Raw genomic sequence first — 20,186 nt, 5'->3', positions numbered from 1 at the left:
AATAGTAACTAAAATAAATAAACTGAAATGGAAGAAGTATATGGTTAAATTGGAATCCCTCCTCTCTTAATTAGAAGTCTCGGAATCAATCCATGAAAATAAAGAATATGTCAGTAGAGACCGTAGAAATAAAATAGTGTCCGCTGACCACTTTTTGGCAATATCATGAAGTTTCAAACTCCACAAGTAGAACTCCATGACAATGTTCTGAAAATTTGAAGCTTCATAACACTTGTTATTTTTCAAATACATGTTGAAAAGTGAATATTTGTGAACTTCGCGAGTAAGTTATCTCTTTCTTAGTGGCCCTCAACATGGATTCAAATTAATCAGGATGATGAACTTTATATATCAGATAATTAATCCAAAAAAAAGAAGAGGAATTGAGACTTTGCAAGACCATAACATGTTATTATTCAATTAATGCTATTATCCAACATCTTTGGACCATCCCAATAACCACAAATAAGCAAATATTATGTCAATTATCTATTTACAATAGCAAGTAAAAGACTAACTAGGAATAGGCCAACAAAAAAATTATGTTAATTAGCTAACCAGCACACCACGATTATAAAAAATAAAATTATGGGCAACGAAGTATGAATCTTCAAAATACAATAGAACAAATTGTTTGGAATTGACTTCATACCTATGAAGCAATGAGTAAATGGATACACAAACTTGATAGATTCAAGTTTGTTATATTCACAATTGTTTATGTTTATCAATAACTATCATCAAATTTGAAGAAAACGCGATAGCTTTTCAAACTATATATGACACTATTATCAATACATACAACAAACAACAATCTATGAAAACTTTCCACAATCTATACATTGCACCTGTCATACCCTGAGAACCAAGAAGAGGGCTCTCCAAATTTTGGTAGATCCTCCTCCTCTTTGGTGTTGTAGAATGACGCGAATTCTTCTTTCCACTGATCATCGTGTCCTGTCTCAGTATTATCATATACGGGTTCTGATGTAGCTTTAGGTAGACGGGGTTCTTCTGGTAAATGGTTTAAACTGTTGATCTCCTCCTCGTGTTTTTTCTTCAATTTGAGAATCTGTTTATTAGCCTCGCTTGCTTCTTTCTCTGCATGAATGGCTCGTTTCTGCATATTTCCAAAACTTGTTAGGCAAATTTAGAAATAGACCAGTGACACAAAATAATAATGTACTTTGAAGGCACATGTATAACACGATACATTGTCCCAGTTTCCTTGTGCATGGGATAAACAGCAAGGTCATACTTCCTGACAAGTCATGTTGCTCCTACGAGTTGATTTAGGTATCGGAGATGCTTCTTTGTTTCTAGAGCATATGTGAACCTTAATCTATGTGTAAACTTATTGTGTGATGTGCAGAGTTCATGCAATGGTCCTCCCTTGGAATATTAATGGAATTTCTTTTACACAAAAAGATGTTGGTCATTCAAGCGCACCGTCTCTACCAATCAATATTGCATCCATTTTTCCTATAACTTTTCAATTAAAGCATTTCCCAGAACTTTTTTTATTTAATGAGAAACCAGAATATGGATATCAAGTCCATCATTTGAACACTGAATAGTCATTGGTCCAGAATCTCATGCCAAACCATACGAAAAATGGAGAGAGAGAGAGAGAGATGGATGTAAAGGAAGTGTTTGGCGATGCTAAGAGGAGTTACTAGTCTCTAGCTGAATATAAGAATATTCAACTACTGCAGCAAGCAATATATGGTCTAGCTGACTATAAAAATGTTCAACTGCTGCAACGACAATATATGTACTGATAGAATAAACTGTAACAGGAAAACATTGGATTCTCTTACCTCAGCAGCTGCAATATCTTCTTCTGCTTCTTTAAGCCGTGCAAGCAATTCCCCAGCTGCTTGTACCGCTTCAGCAGTATCCCTAAGTTGGTTCTGAAGTTCTGTATTTTCATCCCTATAATAGTGTCTTTCCTTTTCCCTCTCCACTCTCAGAGTTGAAATTTCTGCAGCAAGAGCATTTATGAATTTAGATTCAGCACCTCTAACTCCTGCTTTTGTGGCTGCTTTTTTAACATCCTCTATACCAACTTGGACCTTCCTATGCCTTGCAAGCAGTTGAATATGTCTCTCTTCAAGTTCAGCATACTGTTCAATCATTCGTGCATGGCCCTGCATTGCCCTCTGCATTGCTTCTTTCAGCTCTTCTGAGCATTTCTTTTCCAAATCTAGTTCTTGTTTTCGTTTTTTCAGACAAGGTGCGGCTAGTTTGTAGGTCTAACCTCAACTCTTCTACCAGAGAAATCCACTTACTCTCTGTTTCAGTCCATTGAATTCTCTCCCTTTCAAAACTCTGTTCAGAACTCTCCTCATTCTCATTGGACTCTGGAATTGTGGATAAAGTTGGAGGCACACTGGGCTCACATGGATATGTTAATTGTAGAAGAGAATTTTCTTTCCTGGATGACTTTGGTGAAAAGTCCACATAAAACTGTAACTGGCTCCTCAAATCCTGAATCTCCTCCAGCAAAACATCCCTCTCACCTAAGTCAAAGAAGTTATGATACCGCTCCAGCTCCTCTTGAACTCTTCTTAGTGCAAGTCTGTCACTTAAAACTTCAGGATGATTCTCATACTTTGCCTTCAGAAGCTGCAGTAAATGACAATGGAAACGTGTTAAGGGAAAACAGAAACAATTCAAAAGACAATTTTAAGGTCAGATGCATACCTTATGCTCATGAATCAGTGCCAACAACTCATCCTCCATGAACTCTTCCTTTGGTAAAATACCATCCATATAACTTTCAAGGCGAATGATCTTATCTTCACGTGTTTGGCTAATTATAGCATTGCATTCTCGTTCATGTTTGTATTGCTGGATCTGCCATTGGTTGCAAAGCATGTCAAGGAGATGACTAAATAATGAAAATTGGCAGGTTTTAAACAAATGATACATACCAAACGGTTGAGTTGCGTGATTTCAAAAGTTTGCTTGGAGCATATATCTTCAAGTGCCATCTCTCTCCGTATAGCTCCAGCCAAGACCTTTTCTACTGCCTGTAAAAAGTTAGGATTATTGCACAGTCATAAGAATCATGCAAGACTAAAAGAACCAAAATCTTTGTTTTAACAAAGTTTCAACGTACTTTTGGTACTTGAATCTGGAAGTTTTCACAGGACTGTGATCCAGTTGCAGATACCAACTGTAATCCATTAACAGGTACCAGCTGCAAATTTGAGCCATCATCATCTGCATCTTTAAGCTCTTGCAGTGAATTTCTTGCCTTACATTTACTACACAAAAACATTGAACCACCTTCAAATGACTCATAATCTTTTGTAACAGTTTGAACTCCAACATCAACTTTAGCAACTGGTATGATTGCACTAATATCAGCAGCTTTGCAAGAAAATCTGACTGAGGAGCGCCTCAAAGATGTACTTTGTCGATGAGTACTAATAATTTCAAGTCCCCGCTGAAGACTAGCCGCCAAATGTTCAGTTGAAGTGAAACAACTTTTGTTTCTTTGATTTGATAGAGAATTCAAACAAATACTGTTTGAAGGCTTTGTGAAGGACAAGTCTGGGGTATCCAATTTATCTCCAAGATCCTTCTTTGAATCACTGAGCATTGAAGTCCCAACACTTCTCCTACTGCTATTAGCTCTTGGTGAAACGCTTGGCTCCAAAATAGGCGACACATCACATTGAACTATACTGAGATTAGTGCAGGCTGTATTTCCCTCCAAGCTTTTAGAAGAGTTCTCAGGATATTTTTCTGAAGGTGAGTCTTCTACCACTTCCCGTTGTCCTTGATTCAGCATTTCGCTGGCAGAAGACAGGGCATACTCATCTTCAGTTGGCTCCATAGAAAAATCATTACCTAGCCTTTTGAAGTTCTGCAGTCCAGCACCATCAACAGTACTGCTTTCATGCTCGATAACTGATTCAGATACCTCTTCCTCCATGGTAACATCTGTATCCTCGAAGGCTTGCTCCCTGTTGCAGCCATACTTCTTTCCCCCATGCTGTACTGCAGAATCAAGTAACAAAGAGCCTTTTGAAAACGTCCTCCGCAGGATCCCAAGCATACTATTCTCTTTACTGCCTTCTGATAAGAGACCTAATAGTTCAGCTTCCTCAACGACTTCCATTTCTGTATCACCGTCATCGTCAACAGGTAGATTCATTGGATGGTTAAGGCTGAACTTTAACAGATTTAAGCTTCTACGAACGCTCCACCCTGCCTGATCTGCTTGATAACCATTTGCCTTCATTCTTAGCAATTCCTCCTGTTCAGAGTAAAGGCAGAAGGCATTAAAGCAATTGACATAATTGAGAAATGCACCTTAAGTTAAGGTGCATCAATCACAGGTAAAAACAACAGAGTTTACCCTTAGCTGACGTATAACTTCTCTCAAAACATTGACATCATCTTGCATTTCTTCATTGATTACCGCCTTGTTCTTGATTGCCTTTGCACGTTGGGCAAATCTCAGGGTACTCAAAGTCTCACTCTTACAACTGCATTATCAAAAAGAACTGAGAGCTCTAGATTTAATGAAGATAAACATGACCGTAGAACAAAAACTGTATAGGGTTGTGAATCTACCTTTGGGATGGAGAAACGGCACAGATCATTGCGAGTTTTGCATTCCCACCGAGAGATTCCTGTAACAAAAATGTCAACTTGGAATCTCTATAGGGGATGTGCCTATTCTTGCCCGTTTGAGAAACTTCTGCAAGAATGTTTATTAAGTTCCTGTAAATTTCAAATAATAGTGCGATCAGCAGCATATACAATAATTCTAAACGTATAGTCAAAAAGATGACCCAAGTCCCTGAAAGGTATGTAACCCCCTACAATAAAGGCAAGCACTATATTCTGAGAGACCTTTACTTTGACATGTTTTTTAACTCAATAACTCTGACATTTTAATACTCACATAGCATTCTATCACTTCACTGTTTATTCTATAAAAGTAGAAAGTCCATAGTCACTAAAATTTAACCAGAAAAGTTTTTATGCAGAAAATGACCAGAATAACCATTAACAATGAGTTGTAACCTCCTTGACAGCTAAACCAAGAATAATTCTTTCTCCCAAAATGATAAAGAAACAAATGTACCCCAACTGTGAAAGTGATTTATTGATGTTCCCTGCTTCCTTCAAGCGTTCACCAGCTGCACCAGTTAGCTTTTGCCTTTCTGATCCAGCAAGATCAACAAGATTTATTCTACTCCTCTTTAGGTGGCTTATACCATCTGCCATGCTCTGAAATTAAAAGTTTAAAATAGACCAAAATCCAAATAACAGAATGTCAGATCTCCATAACAACCAAATAACTTATTATGCCAGAAAATTCTTGCTTGCACACTCAGGAGAATGCAAATAATAACGGATAACAAACAACGCATCACTTGCTATTTAAAAGAATTCAGGTTATTGTTAGAAAGGACATAAGATTGTATTACCTTGCATCGTGATTCAACAACACAGGTGAATACACTGTGAGAACGTGAACTCTCAGCATTTACACTTGTAGCACCAGTTCGCCTGTTTGACACTCCCTGTAATATTTTCATTGAACAAGTTCTATAAGCTTTTCTGAAACCAGTCCATATAATCATAGAAACTCCAGAAGTTCAAGTAAAAGTATTAGAAAACAACTACTAACAATAACTTTTGACGCAGATCTGAGATTGACTTGCTAAACAATAGACTCATTTGAGGAATGGATACAAGTTGACGCCAATGGATACAAGTTGACGCCTAAAGATTATGGGAAAAAAGTGAAGCAGAGACCCCAGATATAAAATTCTTTTGATAAGGACGCCTAAAGATTATGGGAAAAAAGTGAAGCAGAGACCCCAGTAATAAAATTCTTTTGATAAGTACCTCAGTGATAGGATTCAAGAAAAGACAAAATAAGCTGCAGCATGATATTGAAAGGTCTTTATCATTAGGACACTAAACCTTCTGTCCTTCCATCTTTCAGAAAATCAAAATAATGGGCAAACCCGGGGGGGTGGGGGGATAGAAGTTCCAACCCCTTACCAAAACTTGTTGAAAATTAAGATTAAGCTTCCTTGTCAAATGCGTTGCTATTGCAATAAAACGAGTTAATGATTTAGTTTAGTAGGAACAGCAGTAGAACTTTATCATTTATGTTACTGCACCTAAGCAAGTTTAATTGCCTAAGTGCTTACCTGATTCACATATTCACTTGGCTAACTGTTTTCCTATACTGGTCTATTCTATCTGGCAAACATAGTCATGCCTGCATTACAATATGTCAAACAGTTGAATAAAAATATGGAAGCAGTCTGAACCTTCATCAAAAGCTTTGTCACATCCTTCATGGAGGACACACATTCCTCAGTCAAATTTTCCACATAAACACCTGTTCTGACATCTTCCCTGATCTGAAAACAGAAGCCAAATTGAAAATCCTTATCAAATAAGTAGAACTAAGAATACAGATAATGCATACAACACACTTTATATTGTATTTCCTTTTATACCTGGAGATTTTTTTGACTAGGATCCAACAGATCAGTGATTTGTTCATTGTATATCTGTACATCATTAATGTAAAAGATTTAGACAACTGCAAATATTGACTTTGTTTCACGTTAAAACCGACTAGGTCCAGTCAAATTAACCTCAAGAAAAGAACATCGACACTGATACATGAGCTGTTTGTCAGCATGCTTGATTTGTTCCTGAAAAGAAAATGCATGTATTATGGAATCACATTTTATACAACATATCAAATCCAGGAAATATAGGATCACAGAGACAACATATCACCTCCTCAATACGTTCAAAAAGCCTCTGAAAAACACGTGGAGCTAAGCCCTGTTGATCAATGGTCAAGTTTTCATCCAACAAGGCGTTGGCTGGTCCCCAAATTGTATATGTCTTCCCACTACCAGTCTGAACAATTCAATTTCCAAGTCATATTCAATATTATTGGGACATGTGACATGTCAAGCACAAGAAAGAACATTTGAAGTTGTGCAGGCATATTTAACATATAGCAGGAGGTTTTGGGGATAACATTACCTGCCCATAAGCAAATACTGAGCTGTTAAACCCAGCAAGACAATTCTCAACAACAGGAGCTCCCACGTGCTGGAATATATCAACCTGAAAGAACAGTTAAGAAGAAGAGTCAAGTGCATGTCACTCGTTCATTATTCCTCTTTAAGGTATACTTGTTAAATCAAAGCAAAGTACAAAAAGGAAGGATGAGGCATACTTATCTGACTAAAATATAGTACTCAATAAAGCTATTTCCTCTTACAAGCATAGGTTAACAAGTTATTATTTTTTACCTGTGTTGATTGCGTATCTGCAATAGAATCAAATGTAAAAGTATGCCCAGCTATGGACAAAGAATCATTAGAGATCTTCTGGACAACAACTTCCCCCTCTTCCTCATCCTTGGTTGGCGGCCTCATCCTCACTATGACCTGATTTAGATGAGAAAAGTTGCAGGAATCAATACGTGATCTACAAGTACTAGGCACTTAGACAATACCTGTTTGGACCAATCAAACAGAGGGTAGAATGAGGCACAATGACAGACAAAACAGAGTGGATCAAATACTATTGGAATAAACAGCAAGCCGCTATTGGTAACGGCAAACCAAGCCACTCTCAGCGTTTTAAAATTTCAAATGAATGCATATAATTGTATGTTCCATAAATGATAACCATTGTCAAGATTGAAAAGAATAGAGAACGAATGTTTCTAGTTTACTTGTTCTTCTACAGGTTCACACAGCAATCAAGCTAAAGAAGACATAAATGATAGGTGATCTCTTCCTCCAAGTGTTAAGGTACAACCTCCAAAGCAATCGGTAACACCATTCCTAACAAATAGCAGAAATTTCACCAACAAAAGCCAACAGAGATCTATCTTAATCTCCAAGGGAAAAATCAAGTAGAAACAAAAAGATAAGTACCGTGCAGAAATAGTCATAAAATCCAGCATGGATATAGAGGATTCATATAATCGACCCTAGCTCATTCGAGATTGATGCTTACACTTGAGCCGGAGCTGTATCAGAAACAGCCTCTCTACCTCCTAAGGAAAGGGTAAAGTTTGCATACACTCTACCCTACCCAGACCCTGCTTGTGGGATTACAGTATGTTGTTACTGTGGTGGTTGCTCAATTGATTGATTGGTTGTGATAATCAATTTAGACGCTCTCAGAGAAACTAATAAATCAATCACTTTTAGGAGATCCTTAGATTACATTTCTCAGAAACAATTGACCACAAAAAACAGAAATTTCGTGGAATTAACCAACATAAAGCTAAACAACATCAACTATCACACTTCGATCCTAAAAAATTCGGATTTAGCAACACGAATCCTCCATATAACAATTCACCTCTACTTGAACCAGTTCCATTCGAATTCAAAAACAACAACAAGCAAAATGAACGTAATTTCCTCAAAATTTTACCTTTACTCCAGAATCAGAAGATCCAGCAGCAACATTCTCAGTACCAACAGACTCCAAATTAAGCTTCCGTTTCAAATTATTCGAGTTAGGCGGCGGTCGAGGAGGCAGAGGACTCTTACTCTTCAAACCAACTGCCGGCGATGAGCTCAGATCTAACGGATGATACGGCGGAGGAGCATTCTCTTTAGATGATTTATGCTTCCTTGTACTACTACTGCTAGGATTACTTGGCGAATTCGACGATTTCTGCTTCAAAAGGCTAGGGTTTGGAGATGACGACGGCGGCATTGTAGCTCCGGCAGCGTCGTGATTCTCCCTTAAGATCGTGTTTCGTTGTTGCATATAGTGCTTCATTTTGTATTTTCTCCACAGAAATGGTGAAGATGAAGAAGAAGAAAAGGGAGTGTTAGGGTTCTGAGGAAGATGAAGTAGCCGTTGATGAATTTGAATTGAAATAAGAGGGAAATGGAGGGGGTGGGGGTAAAGGTATAGTAGATGACTTTATTACCCGATCTACGTGACGTGTACATCAAAAAATAGTTCACGAGGAAAGGATTGTGTTTTCATTCCCGATTTGATGTGGGATTGAGTATCACACTCTCATCTACTCGTATCGATAGGGATAGGGCTCTATCTATTGTTGGATTATCTGATGTGGCTATGATACAAGTTCAAACGAGGCAAGGGTGACTTAAATGTTATTTAGTTATGAATTTGCCTAATTTAGATTTGAAATTTAACTTTTAAGGTTAGTTAAGTCCACCATTCATTTTTTTCTTATATTGAAATGGAATCATGATAATTTTTTTTATTTCTTTCGATATACTCATATTGGAGTTCGATTAATTTAGATCTGCACTACGTAGAGCCCATTAAAAAAAACGATTTCTACTAAAAAAAAAACAAAATTCAGATCTTTGATTAAGAGAGAAACAGTTGAATCTGATGCACCATATCAAGAATCCTGATAATAACTAGCAAATGAGAGACATTTAACTTGACAACTACGTAGATCTAGTTCATTTGCATCAATTTTTCATGAGACAATCTTTAAAATAATGTCATTTCAAGACTTTTTAATTTATATCAAATGAATGACCTCAACTTAACTAATAATTCTATTATCTATAGTGATTTTTTTTTACAACTTTATACCTAACTAGTTTAAACTAAAGTTACTGAATTTAATTGAATCCGTAAACTATACTCTAACTCCGTCTCTGCTTAGAGATTGTATCACGTTGTAGGATTCGAACCTGAAATGATTATTTAATTGTTATATGTAGTACCTTTTATAAATGAATTTGTTCTGGATCTGAAAATGGGAAATTAAAAAAAAAATTACAGACAGATCAGATTTTTAAAAATGCACAATGGGTCAACAACAGTCCTTTTTGACATTTTTTGTCTTTAATGGTGAAAAGCAAATTGCCAGAAAAGCATTTTATACCAAAAGCAAGAGCGTAGTCAAGATTTAAAATTTATAAGTGTTCAATCACTTAGATTTAAACTAAATTTATTAAATTCGATCAAATCCGTAAACCATACTCTAGCTACTAGAAGTCTTGGTATTAGTCAACCTCATGTTTATTTTTAGAATACAAAAAAAAGAAGTCTGTTATATTTGGTAATCAAGGTCATTTTTTTGTATAATTATTTTATTTTAATATTTTATTTTAGTATTACCTGATGTTTCATTTACTTGAGGTATCATATTTTTTAGTGTTGCTACTATTTTTCTTCTTCATTGTTTTTACCTGGTTTCATCACTATTGTATTTGCTTTGCATAGTATATGTTTTACTTGAGCTAAGAATCTATCGAAAACAACATCTGTAAGGTAGGAGTATGATTTGCATACAGTCCTACGCTCCCCAGACTCCACTCGTGGGATTACACTGGCTATGTTGTTGTTGTTGCTACAAAGAAATACACAGAGGCACCAGTTTCATAGAAGCTACTAATAAAACATAGTGTTCAGAAAGAGTACAAGTTAAACATCATTCTGAGAAATGTCTAAAAGTTGGTAAGAGTACAACAAGGGTTCAATCTGATCATAGTCAACACTGAACAACATTTCAAGAAAAGACTCTGAACATCTGTGATTTTACAGTAGGTGTTAACTTTTCTGAGTCTCGTGCTTCGGAGTCCTTCAAGATGTCATGGCAAACCATGGGAGTCCTGATTGAGGACATTGTTTGGTTTCTGGCACCGGAACAATGGAACCTAGACAAATGCGCCATAAGTCGAGTAAGATGGTGACTAGCATTGCAGCACCCAATGCATCAATGGACACTCTTGGCAAGTCCCATGAATCTCCAGGTTTCTCATCAACCCTGCACATTAAAGCAAGTACCAACAGAGAAAAATGATTTGTAAGAAGCGTGTTATGTTCTGGACCACAATGATTAACGACAATGGTGTAGACATGCAGTACGATGCACATTTAAGGTTAGATCACCTAATCTTGGTTAAACTCCACAAATGGTTACAAGGATGTTACGTAAAAGCAAGCACCCAAGGAGAAAACTGATCAGTAAAAGATCACAGAGTAAGAATGCATTAGGTTCTGGACCACAATGACTAACGACAAATCAACAATGGTGTGTAGGCGTGTAGTATGATACAGATTTAAGGTTAGATCACCTAATCTTGGTTAAAATCCACAAACGGTAACAAGGTGTTTGTGTTGCCTATGGTTTTAGAAAAGCACTTACAAAAGCAACAGTTAAGAACTTCGTAGATTTTTTTCTTTTAATAATAGTGAAGTATAGAAATTTACCAATCCTAAACAAGTCCAGTGTGAAATTTACCAATCCTAAACTTAGACCACTTTCACTTGTAGCACACCTTATATCTGGAAAACTAGAGTAGACCAAATCTCACTGTCAACCGTCAAATTGCGTTGAAATATTCATGAATAGCCCTCTAGAAAAGATTGAAGAGTAAAGCGAAGCCTGGTATTTAAGTGGAGAAGGGTAGAGGGGCGGGCCCATTATCCACCGAGTTTAGAAGGCTGTGATTAAAAAAAAAGAGATTGAAGAGAGCTACTAGCACTGCTAAGATAAAGATTAGATGACTTTTATAAAGCCCTTTAACTCTTTACAACAACGTCAATCAACTCAATAATGCACTCATCTGTTTCGGCCTCAATTTATTTGCAAGGTCAGTTGGCCAAGAAAATCTTTGAAGTATAATGAGCATCTCGCTGCTCAACAAAAACTGAGGCAAGCTTAACTTGAGAACAGATGTTCTTTCAGCAAATTACATTTCTACCTTTAAATCTGAAACCTTGTCAAAATACATCTCATAGAACTCGATCTCCCTCCAGCATTATCTACCCTGAGGCAATTCTATGGAATATTGTGAAGTATGTTTAACTCAGCTAGTCGGTGGACTGAACTCATCCACCTTGTGTAGTACTCATAATCTTTACATATCCTCATTTTCCACTCTAGTTCAGTACTGATTTGACTAATGCAATCAAATGATAAAAAATTGAAGAAGTTTGTTAAACGACATTGGAACGACACTGTAAATAAACCATATCTGCACTAGCAGAACTTCAGGAGCAGAAACTACAGGGAAAAAAGTTCTTACCTGAAAAACATTGGATAGCTTACAATGAAGTAGATCGCATAAAACAAGGAACCAACTTTATACATGACTGCTCGGTCCACGAAGTCATAGTACGGAAACTGCATAGGTCAGAAACAAACAAGTGATTCGTTTAGCTTTATTCATGCATCTCAAAGAAATCTAATAAAGCTATATACCCTTAAGTAAGATATTTCTGGACTCCTACAATTGACCACTTACATTGGAAATAGCTAATGTCTCCAGATAAGCTATAAAATAAGCATATGCCAGAATCCACCCAGCCCTGAAAGCCCATTGAATATTCTCGGGCAAATCAGCAATAGCATGCTGTAGTCTACGAAGGGTCATGTTTGCAGAGACATGGTAAAACAGGAAGCAAACATGTGCTAGAAGGAAAGTTGTGTGGGGTACCTGCAGAGAGTCGCATTATATAGCTTTTGCCAATACAACAACAACATGCCCAGTATAATCTCACAAGTGGGGTCTAGGGAGGGTGGGTATAGCAGACCTTACCCCTACCTTTGTGGTAAAATGAAAATTCCAAGTGAAGAACGGAGTCAAACAAAAAAAATTAACAGATGGCTTACATTATTCATCTTCCAAGATGGAAATGTATAAGAAGCCCCCAAAACTGTGAAGAAATAGTGGGTCCAAAAGTAATTCCCAACGTAAGTGAAAATTGCTATCCAGAGATTAGCCTGGAATAACAGCAAACCAATAGTCAGTCCAGAGAAGCACCAAAAAGAATTCTTAGAGAAAGAATCGTCAAATTAGCGACATGTGTAACAAGGAAATTTCTTGTCTGTGCCACCCTATTCAACTAAAGAATCCACAATAGGAGTTCCATTAAGAGGTCATTAGAAACTTCTAGCCAATTAATCTGTGCCAATTTTAGTAATTTTGTCTATTAGCACCAATGTAAGGGAGCTCAGATAGCATAAATCAAGAAAGACAACCCAATTTCACAAGCTATGGCAACAAAAACTGATTTTTCTTTTCTTCTTTATTTTTTGTCACTTATATTTATCTTTTCTCTCCAAGAGAATATTTTCCAAACTGAGTCTACTTTGGTCAATGTGTCATATGATAATTAAATCTAGAAACGAATCATAAGAGAGGCTTATCGATGGGTCCTTCAAATTGCAAACAAGTAATTGATAATTCTTCTTCAAGAATACTTGCCTTCACCCAATAACGATCCTTCCAAGCAAGGTTCCTGTCAGCCTGCAAAAGTTACATGTAATAATAAACCGTCATGTGACTAGTTTTGTGAGAAAATGCTATAGAGCTATTTTTTTTTAACTATATAGATCCCACTAGTTATATCATCAAGAATAGACATGACGAAGTTGCACTCATGAGCTTGGCTAGTTACAGGAAAAGGCTCATCACTCAAATGCAACAGTTTGCACATGAGAATTTAGACTCGTAAAAAATCATTTTATCTCCTACATTAAACATAAAAGTTATGAGTATTTTATCTCCTCCGCTAAGCACAAATCCATAATGACCGAATTGAGTAGTTTGATATGAGAAAAGGTGACAAAAAGATAACTGGTAGTAATTTATTTTTATTTTTAAAAAAGGGAAGCCCGGTGCACTAAGCTCCCTCTATGTGAGGGGTCTGGGGAAGGCCCCAGCACAAGGGTCTATTGTACGCAATTGTACCCTGCATTTCTGCAAGAAGCTGTTTCCACAGCTCGAACCCGTGACTTCATGTCACATGGCAGCAACTTTACCAGTTACTCCAAGACTCCCCTTCTTTGCAGCTCATTTGAATAAGCCACTGAAAAACTTTACAGGTCTGGTTATTAAATTGTTGATTCATCACCCGGGCTTCAGTAGTAGGAGACAGAACTCACCTTTCCGACAAATATCATGGGTACAATTAAAGCAGGAAGTGCAGAAATAAGCCCCACCAAGAGGTATTCCCATTCTGTGAAATCCTGTCATAATAAGTCACTCTGTTAGTTACAAATAAATCATACGGAATATCTTAACAAGAGACAACATAAAAATTCACTACATACAATCCTCTCTCACGCTTTCTAGTTTAATGTAACGGAAAATAAGGATGATCCATTGTTTCTTGCATCATTCCCCACAAGCAAAACTAGAATCAAAGTCTTCAAAAACATCTGAAGTTTCAGAATTTCAAGATGCCTCATAGAAAGCTACAAGGTTTCACTAATTTTCATCATAGATTGAAATATGCAAAATTAATGGCTTCTCATAAAATTTTGCATGTTGCTCCTTTATCTTCCTCTTTCTATAGGCAATATTACAAATAATCTATCAGTCAAGCCTCAATTGCAAACTAATCAAGTTTGGTGGTACACATCCCCGAAATACTCCAATCTATCCTGCCCCATTAGGCAATAGTAATAAGGAACATTCACTTCCCTTTACACGGTCCTCATCTCTGATTTCCCTAATTTCCTTTCCCCCTCATAGAAAAGACAACTTTTTTTAAAATCACCATAGAACTAAACAAGCACATCACAAGGCCATGGTTCAAACATACAAATACAATCTCCAACATTCATAAACTCACAAAATCTCTACTACATAAGTTAAGATGTAATTATATAAATAAAAAAGGTTTTGTTTTTAAAGATTAAGCTTTTAGATGAGATGTTCAATCAATTCAACGACATGTCACACACCTCATAGAGCTTGAATGGAACCACAACACCAAGGCACAAGGTGAGCCAAAAGGGAGTGTAAAGCAGAAAGAACACTTCACCCCATCTCTTGCTAGGGTTTTGAGCTAACCACAGACTAGGTGTTGCACTATTCATTTTTTTACCTGGAGAAATCACATTCCATTACATAAGAAACATTAACAAGAAAAAAACTTCCAAAACAAGATAAGTTGCGCGGACTCTTCAACTTTTGATTCGAATTCTCCAAAAATACATACTGTTGGAGAATCCAACACACAAACATTGACATTTTTGAAGAGTCCAAGCAACATAGATCCCAAGTAGGTAAATCCAAGAACTCACCTTTCATTTGTCTCCACACATCAATGAGTTTCCTCCTCACTCAAAAAATTGAACTTGGAGAAAACCCAAGATTATTTATAGCTCAGTCACAAACTAGAACTTGCCCTTAAACTCATAAGCAAATCCAAATATGAATAACCTGAAACCCCATTACAAAAAACATTCCAAGAATCAATCTTTAGTATAAAAACATCCAAGAAAGCTAAAACTAAAGTTGACCCACAAATTAAATATGCATATTACAAAAAAAAAAAAGGTAGGATTTTTATCTACTATAATTATAAATTAAACCCATTACAAGAAAAGAAAATCAATACCCTTTTCAAATTAAGCATCAAAATATAGAAAAAGTTGAAAAAATACCTAAAATGAGTCCACTTACCTGTGATGATTGATGAAGAAGAGCGTGAGAAGCAGTCAAGCAGAGTGAAGAGAATAATACAGCAGAAAAGAAAAGGACAATCTACTAGAGCTATTTAGTTTTTCTTATTTTATAATATAATCTATAGTATATTTTTGTATTTGCCTGATTAAAATCTGAAAAAAGACAGCTAAGTTTTTTAGATTAAATTACAAAAGAGAACTAGTGGATCTGCAGATTCTGGACAGCAAAAATAAGTGTTACTTTAGTTTATTTCACGTTCGTTGATATTTATGCCTTTTTGTCCTGAATATAATAAATAAATATATAAATTTATATAAAATTAAATTAATAGATATTTTATATAATATAATACACATAAAATATGAATTACCATATTCTATTAATAATTTTATATAAAGTTAAATATTTATTTATATATAAAAAATTAATCTATAAAGTCAAATTAAAAGATGCGTAGCAGGAGTAGGTGGAGAATCTGATTTAACGGATTGCTAGCTTTGGACCACAGTAAATTAGGACATACACGTGTTAAATATGGCACGCCAGCCACTTCTTCGTGATTTTATTCAAGTCGGGATTATTTTTAATCGGCCATTTTAACATATCAAGAAAATATAAATTGTCATTTAGAATGATTTAGTTGGCTTATATAGATAACTCATGATTGATTTTCCTCAATATTTTTTGAGTCGAGTTTATCGCATAGGATTTACTTAGTGTTGTTTATATTTTATGTGTGGTTTCCACCACAGCTATTACACCGTGGTAGTTTGCCTAGTGTACACAAAATACTCACTCTGAATGGAAAAAACAGTGGTAGAGATTGTAGCGGTTGCAGGTTAATCTGCGATTTCAAAAAAAAGTATTAATTATTTCTTAAAAAATATATTTTTTTAAGACGTAAGACTATACATCAATTAATACGAATATTATGATAAAATATTCATATTAATCGTTGTTTCTTGGAGGATGTGTATAGGCACACAATATGTAAGTTTGAATTAATTGGACTAGAATACAATAATTAAACACAAAATGAAAACCAAGAAAAAAATCTAGACGTAAGACACGAATTGAACACAAATTCTGGTAATTATGTTATTTATTTTTAATAATTATTAGTATTATTTTAGAAAATATTTTTCAAGACATAAGATTATACATTAATAAATATAAATATTACGATAAATACTAGTGTTAATCGTTGTTTTCTAAAGAGCATGTAAAGTTTAAATAGTCTTTATACTACGCAAATTTGAATTAATCGAGTTCTAATACATATATTGAAAATTGAATCGAAGAGAAAAATATTTTTCTAGAACATTGAAATCCATTGGCATGAAACAGAATTCTGTTATAACCTCATATTCACCTTTCAACATGAATGAACAAAATTAAGCTTCCCTTAATTCTTGTTTTCCCCCATAATTAACAAATTAAATAATTAATTAATACCATAAACATTAATCACTTTCTTGAAATTCTTCTAATTTCTCTTTATCTTAAGACTCTTCCACCTTTGCACTTCAATTTCACCACCATTACAACCCTTTCTTCTTCATTCATATTTTTCTTTAAATAATTTGGTGGTGATAATTTAAGTGAAGAAGGGTAGAGGGGCGAGTTCATTGTTATTCACTAAATTTTCGAATTGTGTGCAACTAACTTTTGAGGATTTCTCGATTATAAAAAAAATAAAATATATATATAGATATATCGTCCATCATTAACTCTCGTGAATTTCTCGATTGTAAAAAAAAGGCAAGTGAAAATGTCAGCTATTGTTGAACCAATCTCACCAAGCAAGGCCTTGATCATGGACACAATGATGGATGAAAATAATCAACAAGAGAATATGAAGATGCAGGTAATAATGGTGATGTTTGTGTCAGCTTATGTGCATCTAAATTAATGTTACGGAATATTTGCTATTATCCACCTGTACAAATATCAAATAACTCTGTCTATTAAAACTTGGTGTTGATATATCATAATGCCTTCTTTTTTTCTTTATTAAGAATATAATTGATAGATAATTATATGTGTGATTAATTATGTATTGTTTGTTTTTACTTGAAAGGATGATGAAAGTTTGAGGGAGGAGCAACTTCTTGAGAGTGATTATAGCACTTCAGATGAAGGTATATTCTTGGTGTCCAAATTTACAATTCATATAGTTCACTTTTAATTGTTATGTTTGTTATGTTACATTTTTCGAAAGTCAATTTAACTAATTTACAAAGTTAAATTAGATTACATTAATTCGATATTTTAAATAAAAAAAATTAGATATTCAAAAACTATACGAAAAGTATTATAAATTATAATTTTGTGTATATCAATATGATGAAAAAATACATCATAAAATGTTAATCGAAATCATTATCATTGACTCTAAAAAGAAACACTATGACAATTAAAAGTGGACGGGAGAGATTATATTCTAACCTAATATTATTTTATGTTAGAAATATTAAAAACTACAATAAACTAATTCTATTCATTCTTGCTAAAAAAAAAAAAGGGACCAATTTTCCAAGTAAAGCTATCACAATATACCTCTTTTTTTTTTAGTTTGCTCGCACTTTAATTATTTTATCACACGTATGCTATTCTGCTTGAATAAAATTATATTCAAGATATTTCAACCTTTATGCCGCCACAACTAAACGTATTACACTTTTATAATTACAGATTCAAAACTTAATATTTATTAAAAGTTTCACGATTCCCCACATATATATCTATATAAGTACTTCTATTCAAGAAATATTTAATTCAGATAAACTTTTTTTTAAAACTAAGTCCGTCGTGGTACAGGGGGGGTTGTATTACCCATTGAAAATTAGTTATATCGAGTTTTGCCTACAAGTTCATGAATCAAATACTTCTGTCCACCAAAAATTTGACAGATCGAAAATAAATCATCTAACAATTTTTATTTTCTTTGGTTTCTCTACACAAAATGTCATTTATTTTTAATCTTATGTTATTATTAACAAGAATTTTGTGTTTATAATCTTATATTATTATTTTTTATAGTTGAAGCAGAGAATGAATTAGAACCAGAAGTACAAGAACCAAAATTATACATAATTTGTCCTGAGAGACCAGAGTTAGTGTTATGTGAGCCATTCTTTTCCACACCTAAAGAATGTCTCTTCACTCTCAAGGAAGCAAGTAGATACAAACTCAAATTTTCATTTACTGTCTCCAACAATGTTGTTTGTGGTCTCAAATACATCAACACTACATGGAAAACTGGTGTAAGAGGTAAATACAAATTAAACATTCGAGTTAATGATAAAAAATACATCTAAAGTATATCAATTTTTTGAGTTTCATATCTGAACTATCATATATGCGAGTTTCATACGATATTGATTTCAAGTAGGAGAAGTGAACAATTGATAGTTGGTGATAGTTCAGATATGAAGCTCGAAAAAATGAACTACTTTAGATGTGTTTTTTACCCTTCACTTGTATTTTGTGTACTCTCTAATTCACATGTTTTTTTTTTCTTGTTGTTGTTGTGTTAAGTGTTCTATATTGAGTACATCATGAATATGAATATCATGATTAAAAGATTTTCGAGAGAGATATGTGTGAGTAGCAACATTATTGAGGGTGATGTATAATTGATTTGAGCTGAATTTAAACGTAGCTAGCTACAATTACTATCAACACATATTGTATTAGTTAAAACATGCAAAAGAGCTATATCAATGTATATGTGTATTGTGCATTTGCTACAAATCTTAAGATATAGCCCCCACTTTATAATTTTTTGAAACTATAGTTGTTTATATTATAAATACAGTCTACATATTTATGATATCGCGTAATTTTTCCTTTTATTTATTTAAAAACATTTCATTGTTATGGCAGTTGATAAGTCTCAAGTGATGTTGGGAACTTTTGAACCTAGAAAAGAGCCATATGTATATGAATTAGAAGAAGATGTCACACCTTCTGGTGTCTTTGCAAGGGGTTTATATACTACAAGAACACAGGTATATTTTTAGCAGCAATTAACATTTTTTTGTAAATGTCTTCAAAATTTATAGCGATATGAATTCAGTGACAATTAGCTAATATCAATAAATATTTTAACATTTTTTATTAATATATATATTTATTGCCGCTAACCATTTTTTATTTTTTTTTGGTGTTTCAGGTTATAGATGAAAAAGAAAGATGCTATGTGGATATCACATACTACTTTGACATTCAAAGGCAATGGCCTGAAAGCCCCTAAATTTGTAGTTTTCATATAATTTCATATTTTTTTTCCAAAGAGGCTAAGCATAATGTAGAGAGTTGAGGATTTTTTCTTGAAAGTCAAATAGAAAAATATTATTATTTAATTAGTAATATTGAATTCGAATCATGAAAATGAAAAACTTTTTACTTAATTTTTTTTGCAAATGTAACAATTATCACCACTTTATCTATTTGTCCGACACAATTACTTTTAACGTGCAATTATATTGCACATTGACATAATCATTATAAATCATTGATCATTGTCGATTATCACTACTCACACTTTTTAACAATTATTCGTACAATCTTGTACGATGTATAATATAATCTAATTTTTTTTAAAAAAATATAATGAATAAAATGTTTAACTATTTAGAGTATTTAAAAATTATATTTACTTACTAAATTAAAAATGAATTAGATACATATTCTAATATTGAAAAAATTATGAGTTTAATTATTTAACTA

General features: G+C 34.2%; 2 protein-coding genes and 1 pseudogene across 7 annotated transcripts in view; 1 reads left to right on the top strand and 2 right to left on the bottom strand.

Annotated features, from left to right (window-relative positions):
- The window catches only part of LOC125828662 (rho GDP-dissociation inhibitor 1-like), a 192,250-nt gene extending 172,511 nt beyond the window's left edge, over positions 1-19,739 (top strand). For all 5 annotated transcript variants that reach the window (XM_049507993.1, XM_049507990.1, XM_049507989.1 and 2 more), the window contains exons 2-6: positions 17,218-17,319; positions 17,533-17,593; positions 18,495-18,725; positions 19,341-19,465; positions 19,630-19,739. In XM_049507993.1, coding sequence (XP_049363950.1) covers positions 17,224-17,319; positions 17,533-17,593; positions 18,495-18,725; positions 19,341-19,465; positions 19,630-19,710 — 594 coding nt within the window. In that variant the 5' untranslated portion in view covers positions 17,218-17,223 and the 3' untranslated portion in view covers positions 19,711-19,739. The remainder of the gene's footprint in view (positions 1-17,217; positions 17,320-17,532; positions 17,594-18,494; positions 18,726-19,340; positions 19,466-19,629) is intronic.
- LOC125828646 (kinesin-like protein KIN-12B) lies at positions 592-8,864 on the bottom strand (annotated as a pseudogene). Its single transcript, XR_007443055.1, has 16 exons — positions 8,461-8,864; positions 7,320-7,457; positions 7,048-7,131; positions 6,793-6,918; positions 6,645-6,704; positions 6,504-6,557; positions 6,312-6,404; positions 5,454-5,549; positions 5,108-5,253; positions 4,591-4,740; positions 4,373-4,502; positions 3,125-4,270; positions 2,937-3,035; positions 2,707-2,859; positions 1,821-2,628; positions 592-1,120 (listed from the first exon to the last, which is right to left on the bottom strand). The product of XR_007443055.1 is annotated as a kinesin-like protein KIN-12B (transcript).
- LOC125828660 (cycloeucalenol cycloisomerase) lies at positions 10,390-15,594 on the bottom strand. Its single transcript, XM_049507987.1, has 9 exons — positions 15,431-15,594; positions 15,068-15,206; positions 14,726-14,868; positions 13,922-14,005; positions 13,242-13,283; positions 12,647-12,757; positions 12,279-12,470; positions 12,060-12,157; positions 10,390-10,795 (listed from the first exon to the last, which is right to left on the bottom strand). Exons 2-9 carry the CDS (start codon positions 15,072-15,074, stop codon positions 10,612-10,614), a joined length of 861 nt encoding a protein of 286 aa, XP_049363944.1. The 5' UTR covers positions 15,075-15,206; positions 15,431-15,594; the 3' UTR covers positions 10,390-10,611.
- Positions 19,740-20,186: the final 447 nt, after the last annotated feature.

The sequence above is a fragment of the Solanum verrucosum genome, unplaced genomic scaffold, assembly GCF_900185275.1.
Source record: "Solanum verrucosum unplaced genomic scaffold, falcon-dt-bn FXZP01000273.1, whole genome shotgun sequence".
Lineage (NCBI taxonomy): Eukaryota > Viridiplantae > Streptophyta > Magnoliopsida > Solanales > Solanaceae > Solanum > Solanum verrucosum.
Note: the sequence above shows the minus strand (reverse complement) of the source record. Positions and strands in the feature narration are given on the sequence as shown.